The sequence below is a fragment of the Sorex fumeus genome, unplaced genomic scaffold, assembly GCF_029834395.1.
Source record: "Sorex fumeus unplaced genomic scaffold, SorFum_2.1 ptg000054l, whole genome shotgun sequence".
Taxonomy (NCBI): domain Eukaryota; kingdom Metazoa; phylum Chordata; class Mammalia; order Eulipotyphla; family Soricidae; genus Sorex; species Sorex fumeus.
Window position 1 is genome coordinate 37,504,287 of NW_026606111.1, and position 14,819 is coordinate 37,519,105.

Sequence of the window (14,819 nt, forward strand, 5' to 3'; positions counted from 1 at the left end):
AAGAAGTTATAACAAAGAACTTCTCCAATTTGAGAATTGAGTCCTATGCCTAGCCTCAAGAAGCTCATGGACTTCTAAACAAATAAACCCAAACAGAATAATTAAAATGTCAAAAGCCAAATATATAGAATCCTGAGAGCAGCAAGATCAAAGAAGGAGTTTATATATGATGGACAACAGAACTATCAAATGAGAGTGCTAGTAAGAAAAAAATGACTGGATGTAGCAAATGAGTTGGGTGAAACAAGCACCTCAACAAGAATACTCTAACCAATGAGGCTGCCGTTCAAATTTAAAGGAATGACAGACACAAAGCTCTATATACAAGCAACAGTTAAAGAAGTTCATGGCCATTACATCAGTTTTGCAGGGAGCACTAAATGTCTGCCCTTAAAAGGAAAGACAAATTTCACACACATTTATAATCTCTGCAAAATTATGGCAATAACTTTCTTTATCTCAATTATTTTTGGTTTGTTACGGGGTCACATCCAGTTGTCCTCAGGACTCCTGGCTCTGCAATAAAGACCACTCTGATGGGGCTTGGAGGACCATATGAAATGTTGGAGACTGAATCTGGATCAGTCATGTGCAAGGCAAGTGTCCTACCTGCTGTACTTTCACTCTGTCCCCCCTCAAAATTTTTCTTAATGCTAATGGCTTTCACTCACCAAACATAAAGCAGACAGTGGATGGATGAACTAGAAAACTGAAAAATCCTTTTCTGCTGCTTACAGTATATACACCTGAACATTCATGACAAATGCAGGATCCGATTCAGGAAAACAATCTGACCAACACACAGTTGCTCAACACAGCTGGGATAGCCACACTTATGTCACATAACAGTCTTTAAACTTGAAATGTTTAGATGGTACAGAGATGGGCATTATTTAATGATCAAAGGGATCTATACATCAAGATTTTACACTCATATACATATATGTAACAAATGAAATGTAGGACCAACACAATTTATAATACAACTGCTAATAAACCTAAGAAACAATGTAGACAAAAAAAAAAGAAATAATGTAGGCACTAACACAATAGTAATGAACTTTTAACATCCCCTTATCACAAGATAGATCAATAAAAAAAGGAAGGAAACACAGACTTTAAAGGAAGAAATAAAGGATATTGGACTAATAAACATGTATAGATGATTCCACACTAAGAATGTCAAGTACACATTCTTTTTATTCTTTTTTTTCAGTGGGTATGGGGGTAGAGAGGGATGTCTCTAAAGTGACCCTCAAAAGGCCAGGGGGTCCCGCCCAGTGATACTCAGCCAACCAGATCAGTAGTTCAATGGGAGGTCTAAGAATATGGTGCTGCTCAGGCCCAGCAATGCTGGGGATTACCCAGGTCAAGCTATCAGTGATGTGGGGTCTCCAGGAGAGCACCATGAAAAAGAAATAAAACTCCCAAAACCATTCTGGGGTAAAAAGATGGAAGGCTGATCTCTTCCTAATTTTAAATCATACTACAAAGTACCTCAATCAAAAAATGCAAGAGAAGCTGAATGGACACTTACTCAAATAAGACAAACAAATAGCAAATAGGTATATAAAAACAAAGGACTCTTCACCACTTATCATCAAGGAAGTCCAAATAAAAACCAATAAAACATCACCTCACACCAGTGAGAATGGTAAACTTTATATCCGACAGAGCAGAAACAACCAGTGGGGGTGGGGGGGCCAGGGGGCAGGAGGGACAGCAGGCGTTTAAAGAAACTAGGGAACTTCATGCACTGCTGATGGGAATGTTGCCTGGTTCATTTTCTATGGAAAATTCTCCAAAAGGTAATATTGAGCTTTCATATGTTCCATGAATTCCACTTCTGGATTTTTACCCCCAAAGCCCAAAAACATTTATTTGAAAAGCTATTTGCACTTCTATGTTCATTAGCACCATTCAAACAGCAAAAATCTGGAAGTAACCCAATGGTCAAGAACATAGGAAAGGATAAAGATACAATGGCATATGCATGCAACGTAATAGGAATCAATTATAAGAAGAGATGAAATCATGCCATTTGTAGCTACGTGACGGACCTAGAGGGCAACATGTTGAGTGAAGTAAGTCAAAAGGAAAGGAACAAATCAGAATGATCTCCCCTCGTATGTAGAATATGATGAAGAAGTGTAGTTGGGAGTTGAAAAGCTGCCAATCCTGAAAGTCAGTCTACAGAACCAAGTTTGTTGTGTGGGTGGGAGTTGGGTGAATCTGAGGGGACCCACAGACAATGGTGAAGGAATATTGACACTCTGGTGGTGGATATGGTGTAGCAACGTTATATGCCTGAAACTACTGACAGTTTTACATCATGGTGCCTATGGAGAGATACTGCAGCAGTTAGGGCGCTTGTCCCACACATGGTCAACCTAGGTTCGATTTCTAGCACACAGTATGGTTCACCAAGTCCCATCAGTAGTGATACCTAAAAACAGCACCGGTAGTAAGCCTGAGCACAGTCAAACGTGACCCAAAACAAAACAAAAATCATGGTGCATAAATTGAAAAGGTAAAAAGAAACAAACAAAAAAAAAAACCAGAAAATTAAGTATAATAAGCCCTCATTTCTAAAAATGAAAACAAAACTAATTTTGAAAATATTGCATAATTTTGATCATTTCTTTTTTGAAAATTGCCTAAGTTCATAAATAACAACACTCCAAAGATTTAATACTCATTAATTAGTGGCTCTGAATCATACAGATAAGCAAATAAGCAGGAACAAGATTTAGATGCTCAAGTATATACTCTCTAAACGCAATTAAAAATATCCTGTATATTTCAGATATATTTGTTAACTGACGCTGCTGCATCCACTAAAAGCACCAGAGAAATGTCATTTGCTTATTTCTAAGCAATTCTAAATGACCCTTCTGGATTCCTGATACCCCAAAATTGCCACTGTGCCTTTGCCCAGACTCCAACAACTTGGAACCAGGTTTACCAAAAAATTAAACGGCCAAAAGTTAGGTATGTGGGAGCCACGCCCACAAACCACCTCCAGCTCAGCAATACAAGCTCATTTATTGACCTTATTTCACTGTATCACTGTCACTGTCATCCTGTTGTTCGATTTCCTCAAGCAGGCACCAGTAACGTCTTCATTCATCCTAGCCCTGAGATTTTAGCAAGTGCCACATTGAAGCCTCCTTCAGGGTCAGGGGAATGAGACCCATCATTGTTACTGGGTTTTGGCATATCGAATACATCACAGGAAGCTTGCCAGACTCTGCCGTGTGGGCAGGATATAGTCGGTAGCCTGTTGGGTTCTCCAAAGAGTAAGAACTAGACAATAAGAGGTCTTATTATTTCAGAGACCCATAAATACATAAATAAAAGCTACAGTTAATCTCGAACCCGTGCACAGCTGAACAGACTGGGGTAAATCAGAGAGGCCAGGTTGGTGGCCTGCCCAAGAAGAGCCCCAAGTAGTCACTTTTTCCACAATCCAAAATCACCGCCATACTCCTGGCCCAACTCCACCATCTTAGGACGGACCTCACCAAGATACAATTTGTTGAAAGTTCTGTTATGTGGGTTTTGTGACTGAAATCTCCAGGCTTTCATGGAGTTGGGGTGGGCTACCTCCCCCGCAACTGACCAATGCTCATGGAAGCAGTGGCAGTCACCCCGCACAAACCAACTCCAGCGCCACCATGTAAGCTCTACTACCAAGTTTGCTTCAGAGACCCATAAATAAATCTCAAGAGATCAAAAGCCTCAGTTAAGCTCAGTCTCGCACATGGTTAACGCTAACAGACTGGGGTAAACTGAAGTGGGGGGCAGGTGGGCCTGGTGTCCCCCGAAGCAGCTGCTTACTTCCACAATCCAAAATTGCTGCCATATCCCTGGCCTGACTCCACTATCTTAGGACGGATACCATCTTAGGACTGAGACATAATCTGCTGAAAATTCTGGTATGCAGGTTTTGTGACTGAATCTTCAGACTTTCTCGGGCCAGGATGGGCTACCTCTCCCCTGTACTTCCAGAAGCCTCAGCAGTCATATTGACACCCCAAAGCTGCCACCCAAATGAAAAGCTACTCTAGCCTTACCATCCCGATAAAAATACTGGATGTCCTGAACAAGCACCATGACCTCTTGGCACCTGTATTACAAGACATAATGCACAAAAGGAAAAAGAGAGAGATCAATAAGGAAAATGCCTCCCATAGGGAGAGATTGGGAATGGGGGGTGGGGGGTTGGGGAATAATGGTATGGAAATAGGGGACATTGGTGGTGGGAAATGTACACTGTTGGAGGGATGCGTGATGGATCACTGTATGACTGAAACCCAATTATAAACAGTTTTATAATAGTCTATCTCACGAATATCCAACTAAAAGAAATTTTAAAAAAAGAATTCTAAATGACCCTCTCTGACTCTCACTTTCCTCAGACCTCTGAATATCATGGGGTATCACTCCCATTATTGTGTTATTTAACACCAAGGGATCTTACAGACATAATTAAGGACTTTGACTTTCATCAAAAAGGGAAATTTTGAAAATATTCCCTATAACTAATATGGCTGAATAGGAAAACTTACTTTTACCTCCTCTGGAAATTACATCGAATTTACACCAAAATTTGGAATACTCTACACAGAAACTGACCTGATATATTGAAAAACAAAACTCTGACAGCAAAAACCACAAAGTACCCAAACAGATTTGAAACAGAAAGACTCACTCATCAAGGAAGAAAGCCCACTATGGGCCAACAAGCTGCAGCCAGGAAGAGATTTCTAAGCTGCAGAACATCCCCCTGAGAAGCAGGGATGACTGTGCTGCATAAGCAGCATCCCATGGGAACAAGAGGCTGATAAACAGTAGGTATAAACAAAGGTCAGAGTTGCAGACAGGTGATATCTGGGTAGCCTCTTTTAAGCTTGCTGAAGTCTTGGTAGATTCCATACTGGACCTCAATCTCCACAGAAATAGAACCAGGGTTGGTCTGTATTATTTTCTTTTATTTTTAGAATGGGTCATGTTCCAATTCTTCTTTGTTGAATAACTCTGGATTATATTTTATCACTCTTTTTTTTCCTTTTTGGGTCATACCCAGTAATGCACTCACTGGGGTTGCTCCTACTTTGCACTCAGGAATTACTCCTGATGGTGCTCAGGGAACCATATGGGATGCTGGGAATAGAACCCAGGTCGCCGCATGCAAGGTAAATGCCCTACCCACTGTACTATCACTCCAACCCACTGGATTATATATTTAGATATTTTATTTATTCTATTAAGTCTCTCGATTCTACTTATCTACACTAAAAACTGTGTTTTATTTACAGATTTTAACTCATACAGTCTGTGTAAAGGATAATTTCCTGCCCAGTTTCTTTTTCCAGTTTACTGGAATGCTTTAGTCTGGCTTGTGTAAATGCAATTCAGGAATCAGTAAGATATTTAGACATAGTTTATATACAAACTTTCAATACCCCTCCCATAACCCTTGCTCTTCCTAAGAACTATCTTAAATTTTCAGTCATTTAGCTATCTCATACTCTTCTGACTTTTCAAAGGTCAGGAAAGTGTCAAATTGCCAATCTGTATTTAAATCACTCAGTTAAATGTATTGTCATTAAAAAAAGGCCAGAAAAAGTAAAATAAAAAGCCCACTCTCTACTACAGTCTCACCTAAGTCTTGACATCTTTCCAAACTCTGCTTGTATCTCTGTACATGGCCACGACTTCAAAGAACTGTAGCTGTACAATTGACATGTCATAAGAATATTTAAAAAAGCATAGAGGTTAGATTTATAAACCACTCAGTCTAGTATTTTATCTTCAATAATTCTTCTTTGGAGAATATGTCTATTCTACCCTAGATTTTAGACTCACAAGCTTCTATTATACCCTATTTTGATTCTAATAGCCATAAGTTTATCACCTAAATCCACAGTTGACCTATTTATATCTTTAGGCTTTATCACATGCAAAAGTGTCAAGAATTATTAATTTTATTTTATTTTTATTTTTTTGGCTCACATCCGGCAATGCACAAGGGCTACTCCTGGCTCTGCACTCAGGAATTACTCCTGGCATTGCCCAGGGGGCTATATGCGATGCTGGGAATTGAACATGGGCCGGCTACGTGCAAGGCAAATGCCCTACCTGCTGTGCTATCACTCCAGCTCCTAATTTTATTTTAAATATATATTCAATTTTTTTCTAAAACACAGAAAACTTTTTATAAAGTACTTCTGATTTTTTCTTCTATATTACAACAGATACACATCTATTTATTCTTCTAGGGCTGGAGCGATAGCACAGCGGGTAGGGCGTTCGCCTTACAAGCGGCCAACATGGCCGACCCGAGTTCGATTCCTCCGCCCCTCTCGGAGAGCCCGGCAAGCTACCGAGAGTATTCGATATGCCAGACACAGTAACAACAAAGTCTCCAATGGAGACGTTACTGGGCCCGCTCGAGCAAATCGACGATCAACGGGAGGGCCTTTACCTTACCTTTACCTTATTCTTCTAAAATGTAAACAGAATAGACTCTGCTTAAAAGGTAAAAATTTAATACTAGTTTTTTTTCCTAAAGTGTATGTGGTTGGCTATATATACATATATATATACATATATATACATATATACATATTCAAAATTCACATACAGGCTAAAATGCACTGTATGGTAAAAGATAGCTAGTCATATCAAACTTAAAAAATGCTGATTATACAAGATCAAAAAATACAAAGTAAGCCAAAAAGTAAAATTCACTGAACAGAAAAACTCAATTTTATAATTGTATGCACATAACAAAGCAGCTAAATATAAAAGCAAAAACTAACAATGTAAGGAAAACTAAACAAATTCACCCTATGGTATGGGTTTTTAGTAATTAGTCAATCACGATCACAATCACCCTGTTGTTCGTTGATTTCCTCGAGCAGGCACCAGTAATGTCTCCTTCATCCTAGCCCTGGAGATTCTAAAAAGTGCCACATTCAAGGCTCTTTCAGGGTTAGGAGAATGAGACCCATCATTGTTACTGGTATTTGGCATATTGGGTACACCACGGGGAATTTGCCAGACTCTGCCGTGTGGGCAGGTTACATTTGGTGGCCTGCCGGGTTGTCAAAAGCAAGAATGAGATAATAAGGCATTTGCGGCTGCGCTTCTGGGAGCTGGGTTTTATAGTCAATTAGTCAATAATAATAAAAAAAAAATATGTTAAGAAAATTGCTTAAAATCTTGATTTAACAAACTAGTGTAATAATGCATTACATTAAACAAGTGGATGCCCTAGAAATCTAAAGTTCATTTATGTACTAGGTCACAGTACTAGCCTTAATAGGTTTCAAAAGTGTTTTTAAACAAACCACAAATTCTAACCTTTCTATAATTAAGGTTAAATATGCATCTCAGTACCATGCAACTTTCTAGGGGGAAAAAAGGGAATATGTTCTACTTTATTTTTTGAAGTTAGTATAATCTTGATTACAAATCCAGAAAATGATAGCATAAAAAATGTACAAAGCAATCTCTCCGAAACCTAGGCCAAAAAATTCCAAAAGAAATATTAGTACCTGAAATCTAGTATCATTCATACACACAAACACACACACACACACACACACACACATCATGATATATTGTTTGCATTTACCTATCTATATATGAATGCTTGGGGCTGAAGCAATAGCACGAGGAGGACGTTTGCCTTGCACGTGGCCGACCTGGGTTGGATTCCTCCATCCCTCTCGGAGAGCCCAGAAAGCTACCAAGAGTATCTCGCCCACACGGCAGAGCCTGGCAAGCTACCCGTGATGTATTCGATATGCCAAAAACAGTAACAAGTCTCACAATGGAGACGTTACTGGTGCCTGCTCGAGCGAATTGATGAACAACAGGAGGACGGTGCTACGGTGCTATATATATATCATATGTATATATATATTATGATCATCATATATAATATATATTATCATAACTAACTTGGTCTTATTTTAGAAATCTAAGGTTAGAAAAGTTACAGAACGTACAACATTTACAAATTAAAGGGGAAAAGTATGATCTTAATAGATGCAAAAAAAAAAAACCAAACATCAATTTTTGACTTTTTTAAATTAGGAAATAAGAATTATAAGACAATTTCCCAAATCTGATTGAGAATTTACAAAATAAACTTTAGAAAAGGATCATAATTATCCGTGAAAGGTTGACATACTTCACTTTAAAAGCAGGAAGCAAAACAAGAATGCTTATTATCTCTGGAGCTCCTGTGGAGCAAAGTAGGACAAAAAAAAAAAGATGCCGCAGGCTGAAGCGAAGGCAGGTGCACATAAGGAGAAATGAGCCGGGAGACTCCTGGGGAGCCATTCTAACATGGCACGAAAACACTACCCATGTGCTAAAACATAATTGTGAGCGTACCAGAAGGAAAGCCAATTGCATACTTATTAGAACTCTTCCCAGTGATATTACTGTAGGTAGGTTGAAAGAAAATTTAAACCATTTGGAACTTGAGAGTAGAATCCAAGGAGACTTGTGTGAGAAATACAAGTAGTCACTGAAACTGCCTTCTAAGGAGAATGGAGGGAGAGAGAAGAAAAGAGGGGGACAGGGAAGAGAGGGACAAAGGGACAGAGGGAGAGGGAGAGACAGAGACAGAGAGAGGGGAGAGAGATAGAGAGAGACACTATAAATACCAGAGTCGTGTTCCACCGCCAAGAGAGGTACACAGATTTCTAGTCAACAGTGGACTATCTCAAACAAGAGAAAAGAAGCTGAGCTAATAATATCAGTAACAACCTTAATTCTCTATCATTCCCAAATGTAGTGTTTAGAGTCTTCTTTGGATAAATCTTTGAAGATAATTAAAGAACACTAAGTACAAATTATTAGCTTGTGGTCTCTAAGAGCAGAAGTCGAATGATGAGAAAGCAGCATTTAAAAACAGTTGGGGAACATAATGCCAGTGAGGTAGAAACAGCCCTTAGGAGACAAGTGTCAAGACAAGTCTACACTACAGCAAAGATGAGCTGCAAGGATGAGGCTGTAACAGAAGGAAAACAGCACAGCAGCAGGAAAGCAGGTATAGGCAATAGAAAGGAAAGAACAAACAATTTGCTTTTCAAACTGTCTTTATGTTTCAGTCATAGCTTCTTTTGAACAGTGCCCCATCCAGCAATGCTGGCAAGCCTGGGACCAGTCGGGAGATGCTCAGCATGCAATGTGGGCCTGATGGTTGCGGGTCAAGGTCCAAGGTGGTCAGGGACAAGCAGGGTACATGGAGCAGTATCGGGAGTGTGGATATGTGGTATCAGGGATTGAACTCAGGGTCTCACACATGGATTTCATGTAGTTATCTATTTCCTCGGCCCTTTATTCACAATTTTTATTATAATGTTTAGCTTTCCCAAGCTAAACAATTCTAATTGCATAACAAACATTTAAGAATTGTTTTAGGCTCTCCTAGCAGACAATGACCCCAAAATCCTGCTGAACATTTCTAAAACCCATCTCACTTCTTGTTAGAAGCATAGCATCAGCCATAGAAAGTGACACAGACCAGGAAGGGCAAGGATTCTGTGTGCCTGAGAAAAGTCGGTAATGGCAGGAAGCAAAGTGGTTATGGAGAGCAGACAAAGTGAACTTCCCAGAAAAGGTTAACTACAACTTGTGCTAGCTTGCATGCCCCGAGTCCAACTCCATATCTAAAACTATGGTGGTCTTTAAGAAGAATTTTGAACTAGGAGCTTTTTTTAAAAACGGGATGACAGAGCCAAGTGATAGAGGTCTAAGTTTTCTCTTTTATTATGAAGATAAACCTTGAAGTTATGTTCACTTCACTTGGCTGCAAAGTGGTCTTTTGCAAGGGAAATAAATCAGTGTCACCAATGAAGTTCTTCATGTAAGAAGAATATGTGCTTAAGAAAAACTATTTTATATGTCATTAAGTAGAATTTGCCATGTCCTTTTAAAATACAGAAATAGTACAGCACAAACTAAGTTTATGTTTTTCAAAAGGGTAGAGAACCATCTTTTGTTTTCTTTTCAATATGATGATGTTTTCCCACTCCGCCTTTTTCCAAAAGCAACCTGATCTAATATTTTTGCAGTACAATTTACTTGATCACTTGATCACTTGACATCCGTTACTAATCACCTAGCTATTTCTTTGACGTTCTGGAAGGCGTTCCAAGCCGCTCTCTTCCTCCTGCGCAACTCAGGCGCCAGGTCATTTGTCACGTTGACTTCTTGACCTAGGTACACATAACTGTTGCATTCGGAGATGGTCGTTCCATTGAGAGCAAATGGAACATCAGGAACGAGACCGTTTCTCATAAACAATGTCTTCGTGAGATTCAGCTGGAGTCCGACCTTTCCACACTCATGATTGAAGTTGGCCAGCATTTGTGCTGCTTAGTTAATGTTTGGTGTTATTAGAATGATGTCATCAGCAAAGCGGAGGTGGTGTAGTTGCCGACTATCTATCTTCACTCCCATTCCTTCCCATTCCAGTCGTCACATGATGTTCTCAAGGGTGGCACTGAAGAGTTTCGGTGAAATAGTTATCACCCTGCCGAATCCCTCTCTTGACATCAATGATCCCTTCTTTGTAGAATGGTGAGATCCTGGTAGTGAATCCGTAATACAGCACATGGAGGATCCTGAAGCATTGAGTATGAATGTCCTGATTGGCTAGGGCTTCGATGACCGCTTCTGTCTCAACAGAATCAAAGGCTTTCTTTAAATCAATGAACGTTAGGCAGAGCGGCATCTTGAACTCCCAAGAAACGTCAATGAGCTTGGTTATGGTGTGGATATGGTCAATCGTGCTGAATCCTTTGCAGAACTCGGCTTGCTCGCATGGTTGTCCTTCATCTAGTGTTCTGTCAATCATTCAGGATGATTCAAGTGAACAGCTTATAGATGACAGACAATAGGTAGATCAATTTACATGATGAGATATAACCAATGAACTGTGAAAAATCCAACATTAATGAAAGTGTTTTGATTCTCTCTAACCTACCTATTACCTTTATTGGGGTTATTACACAATAATAGCAAATATTACAATTAATACATAACAGGTAATAAGGCCAAAGAATCCTTACCTCTTGATTGGCTATACTCAGCTTGCTTTCCAGTTCTTCCTTCAGGTTTTCTAGTTCTTGATGAAGATGGTTTTTATCCTCTTCTAAGGTTAGCCTCTCTTTTTCATATTGCTCCTCCAATTCCTTAGGGAAAGAAAAAAATATATAATTTATATATTTTATTATATAGTATATATTACATTATTATATATAATATATAAATATGCTATATTAAATATATAATTAAAATATCACATATTGTTTATTTCAAAGAACTCTCTGTTTTATATCCTGATCTGGATAACTTTGCTCTACAAATCAGCCTTAGCCTTAACTATCACTATCAGAACACTGAACTAATTAAATTTGGTGGCTTAAATTTTATCATACTGAGTTATGACTACAGTTAAAAACTTTATGCCAAAATTAACTTTTGACATAAAGTAAATTTTGTGGAAGGTAAGACTAAAAAAAGATTCTGACTATAGTTTTGGTGAAAAAGTTGACATCTAATATAAATAATAATTTGGTGATATTAAAAAAAATCTTCAGAATTCTTTTACATCTTTTCAAAAGTTCAGTGACAAATCTGCATTTGGTGGTCAAGAGCTGAAAATTTACAGGTACAAAAATTAAGGTGTCTGAAGAGCAATACCAGCAAAATTGATACTTTCTAAAGAACACCTAGAAGTAGCAAGGCATACTTCTGAAAAATTTGGCAACAAAGGCAGTAAGACCTGGTACCTGCTCTGAATAAACTCATGACACTATGCAACAAAGATCACAAGTTAGAAACCATTATCATTGGGTACAGGAATAAAGGGATGGAGAACTGGTAAGATCTAGCTTTATGAGACTGGAGTGATAGGACAGGGGGTAGGGTGATTGATTGCCTTACACACAGCTGACCCGTATTCAACCCCCAGCATCCCATATGGTCCCCTCAGTACTGCCAGGAGTAATTCTGCATGCAGAGCCAGGAGTAACCCCTGAGCATTGCCAGGTATGACACAAAGACCCCACCCCCCCACCCCCCCGCACCACCAAAAAAAAAAAAAACCACAAATCTAGCTTTGTGATGAAACCTTCCTATATAAAGAGTGATTCTTGTTTTGTTTTGGTGCCACACCTGGTGATGCACAGGGGTTACTTTACTCCTGGCTCTGGACTCAGGAATTATTCCTGGTGGTAGTTGAGGAACCATATGGGATGCTAAGGATCAAACCCAGGTCGGCCACATGCAAAACAAGCACCCTACCCACTGTACTATCTCTCCAGTCCCCATCCATCTTAACTATAGTCTGGAAGAATACAACGGAAAAAGGAATGTGAAGCAAATGGTAATATATGACATTTTGGCATTAGAAAAAGTATACGCAAAAGCCATGCATTATAAAAGAGCATGGTATGAATGTACTATGGAAAAGAGTAATAAACAGGGTTCTATGTGATAGTTTCCAAGAAAACTTTGAAGTTTGATGACTTGGTGAGATGATTCTCAGAACTCTGATTATGGTCCTACTCACAGAAATGACTTATTACAACAAGAATACATTCATCAAAGTGAAAAGGTACATGGGGGAAATCTCCAGAAAGCCAGATACCCCCTCTCATTTTCCTCTTCCAAAACTCTCCAGCAATATGAGATATCGTCTACAAGGAAGGCTCTGAAAAGTACTGTGGCCAGATGTTTTTTTTTTTTTTAACATGTTGGCCAGGTACGAAAGCCCTGACTAGCATGTACCCAAACTGCTGACTCTCAGAAGGAAAGCAGATGTTCAGCATAAACCATATTGTTTGCATAAACAATTAAGATACAGTGAGTCACTGTTACTAGGAACCTTCCCAAATAGCAGCCAAAGACCAACAAAAATAGTTTCAAGACTGCTGTGTTAATTCTTTTCTGCATCAATTCTTCCTTATACACTTACTTTCAAATAAGGTGGTTGCAGTAAAGTTGTGAAGGAAAATATAATCATTGGTTGGTTGCTAACTAAGTAAAAGAAATTAATAAATCATATTTAGCTCACAAAAAAGATGTCATCTGAAAAAGACTATTCTGAAAGAAAGCTAGTTTTAGCTTGAGCTCATATATAAATTAGCTAGACTGAAAGAAGTGAAGCACCAAGTCATAAATAAGTCGCTTTGAGAAAGAGAAGACGGCAGATAAGGTTATAACAGGAGATTTGACTTTGGGCACCACCAGGAAACTCATATCCTCTTTCTTATGGCAACTGCAGTTAGAAAGAAAGATTGTCAAAAAGCATGTGGCTGAAAGATTTTTCAGTAAGTTCAGAAAATGAAATGTAATGAGTAAAAGGATTATAGTGAGTGAAATAATGATGCAAAGAAGATACTCATGAAAGATGCCTTGACTCCAGCACTTAGAACTTAATGGAGGGGCATAGAAGAAACTAACAGCTGGAGACCTGAAATTTAATGATACCAATGAGAGGGGCTGGAGCAATAGCACAGCAGGTAGAGCATTTGCCTTGCATGTAGCCGACCCGGGTTCGATTCCCAGCATCCCATATGGTCTCCTGAGCACCGCCAGGGGTAATTCCTGAATGCAGAGCCGGGAGTAACCCCTGTGCATTGCCAAGTGTGACCCAAAAAGCAAATATGTGTGTGTGTGTGTGTGTGTGTGTATTTAGCAATAAGAGAGGAGGTTGTGGTGAAAAAGATGTAAAAATTGGGGTGGGAGGAGGTCACTATGAGAAAGATCACTGGAGCAGCAGTTACTGGTACACATTATAAAACCTTAACACTTGACAGGCCCATCCTAGCATATACACATCACACAAAGAAGCTGCATAAACTGGCCAAGAGACAGTGAGCCAGCTCCGAGAAAATCACAAACACAATTATTGAGAAATAACATCATTACATTTTGTCTCTAGCTACATAAACACAACAGAGTATGTTTAAGTAGAAAAAAACACATTCCAACACGAAATTCTAAGTTTTAAATTAAATGAGTTTGAATACTGAATATTTCCAGTTAGATGTGCCACAAAAGCAAGGGAAACAGAAGCAGAAGATCTCAATTCAAGGGCTACATCTTCCATTTGTTAGGCTTATGGCTTTGAAAACTTAGTTTAGGTAATTAAATCTATTTCAGCTCTAGGGGTCAGAGAGAAAGTACAAAGGGTAGAGAACTTGCCATGCATGCAAAAGACCTCGGTTTGATCCCCAGTACACCATAGGGTTCCCCAGAGACTGCCAAGAATAAGTACCACTCAATGTGACCCAAAACTAAAAAAATGTATTAACTATATAAAACAAAAATTAATTTATAACCAAATCAGAATTATAAAAAATCTATTTTTAAAAGCATCTTAGTAAACTTTAAAGTGCTATTCTAGAGGTGCTATTACCGAAGAGTAATACTTACAATGGGTAAGGTTGGGCTGGAGCGATAGCATAGCAGTAGGACGTTTGCCTTGTGCGTAGTCGGCCTGGCCAAGCCAGGTTCGATTTCTCCCCCCTTCTCGGAAAGCCTGGCAAACTACCGAGAGTATCTCGCCCGCACAGCAAAGCCTGGCAAGCTACCCGTGACATATTCAATATGCAAATATTGAACAACAGTAACAAGTCTCACAATGGAAACATTACTGGGCCCACTCGAGCAAATCGACGAACAACGGGAGGATCGTGACCGTGGGTAAGGTTCAATCCCTGGCACCCCATATGTCCACTGAATATTGCTAGGAGTGACCCCAGAATCCAACTATATATGAC

General features: G+C 39.2%; 1 protein-coding gene across 10 annotated transcripts in view; it reads right to left on the reverse strand.

Moving 5' to 3' along the window:
• FAM184A (family with sequence similarity 184 member A) overlaps positions 1-14,819 on the reverse strand; it is a 140,990-nt gene that overhangs the window by 64,156 nt on the left and 62,015 nt on the right. For all 10 annotated transcript variants that reach the window (XM_056125138.1, XM_056125135.1, XM_056125137.1 and 7 more), the window contains one exon: positions 11,100-11,222. In XM_056125138.1, the coding sequence (XP_055981113.1) occupies positions 11,100-11,222 (123 nt within the window). The remainder of the gene's footprint in view (positions 1-11,099; positions 11,223-14,819) is intronic.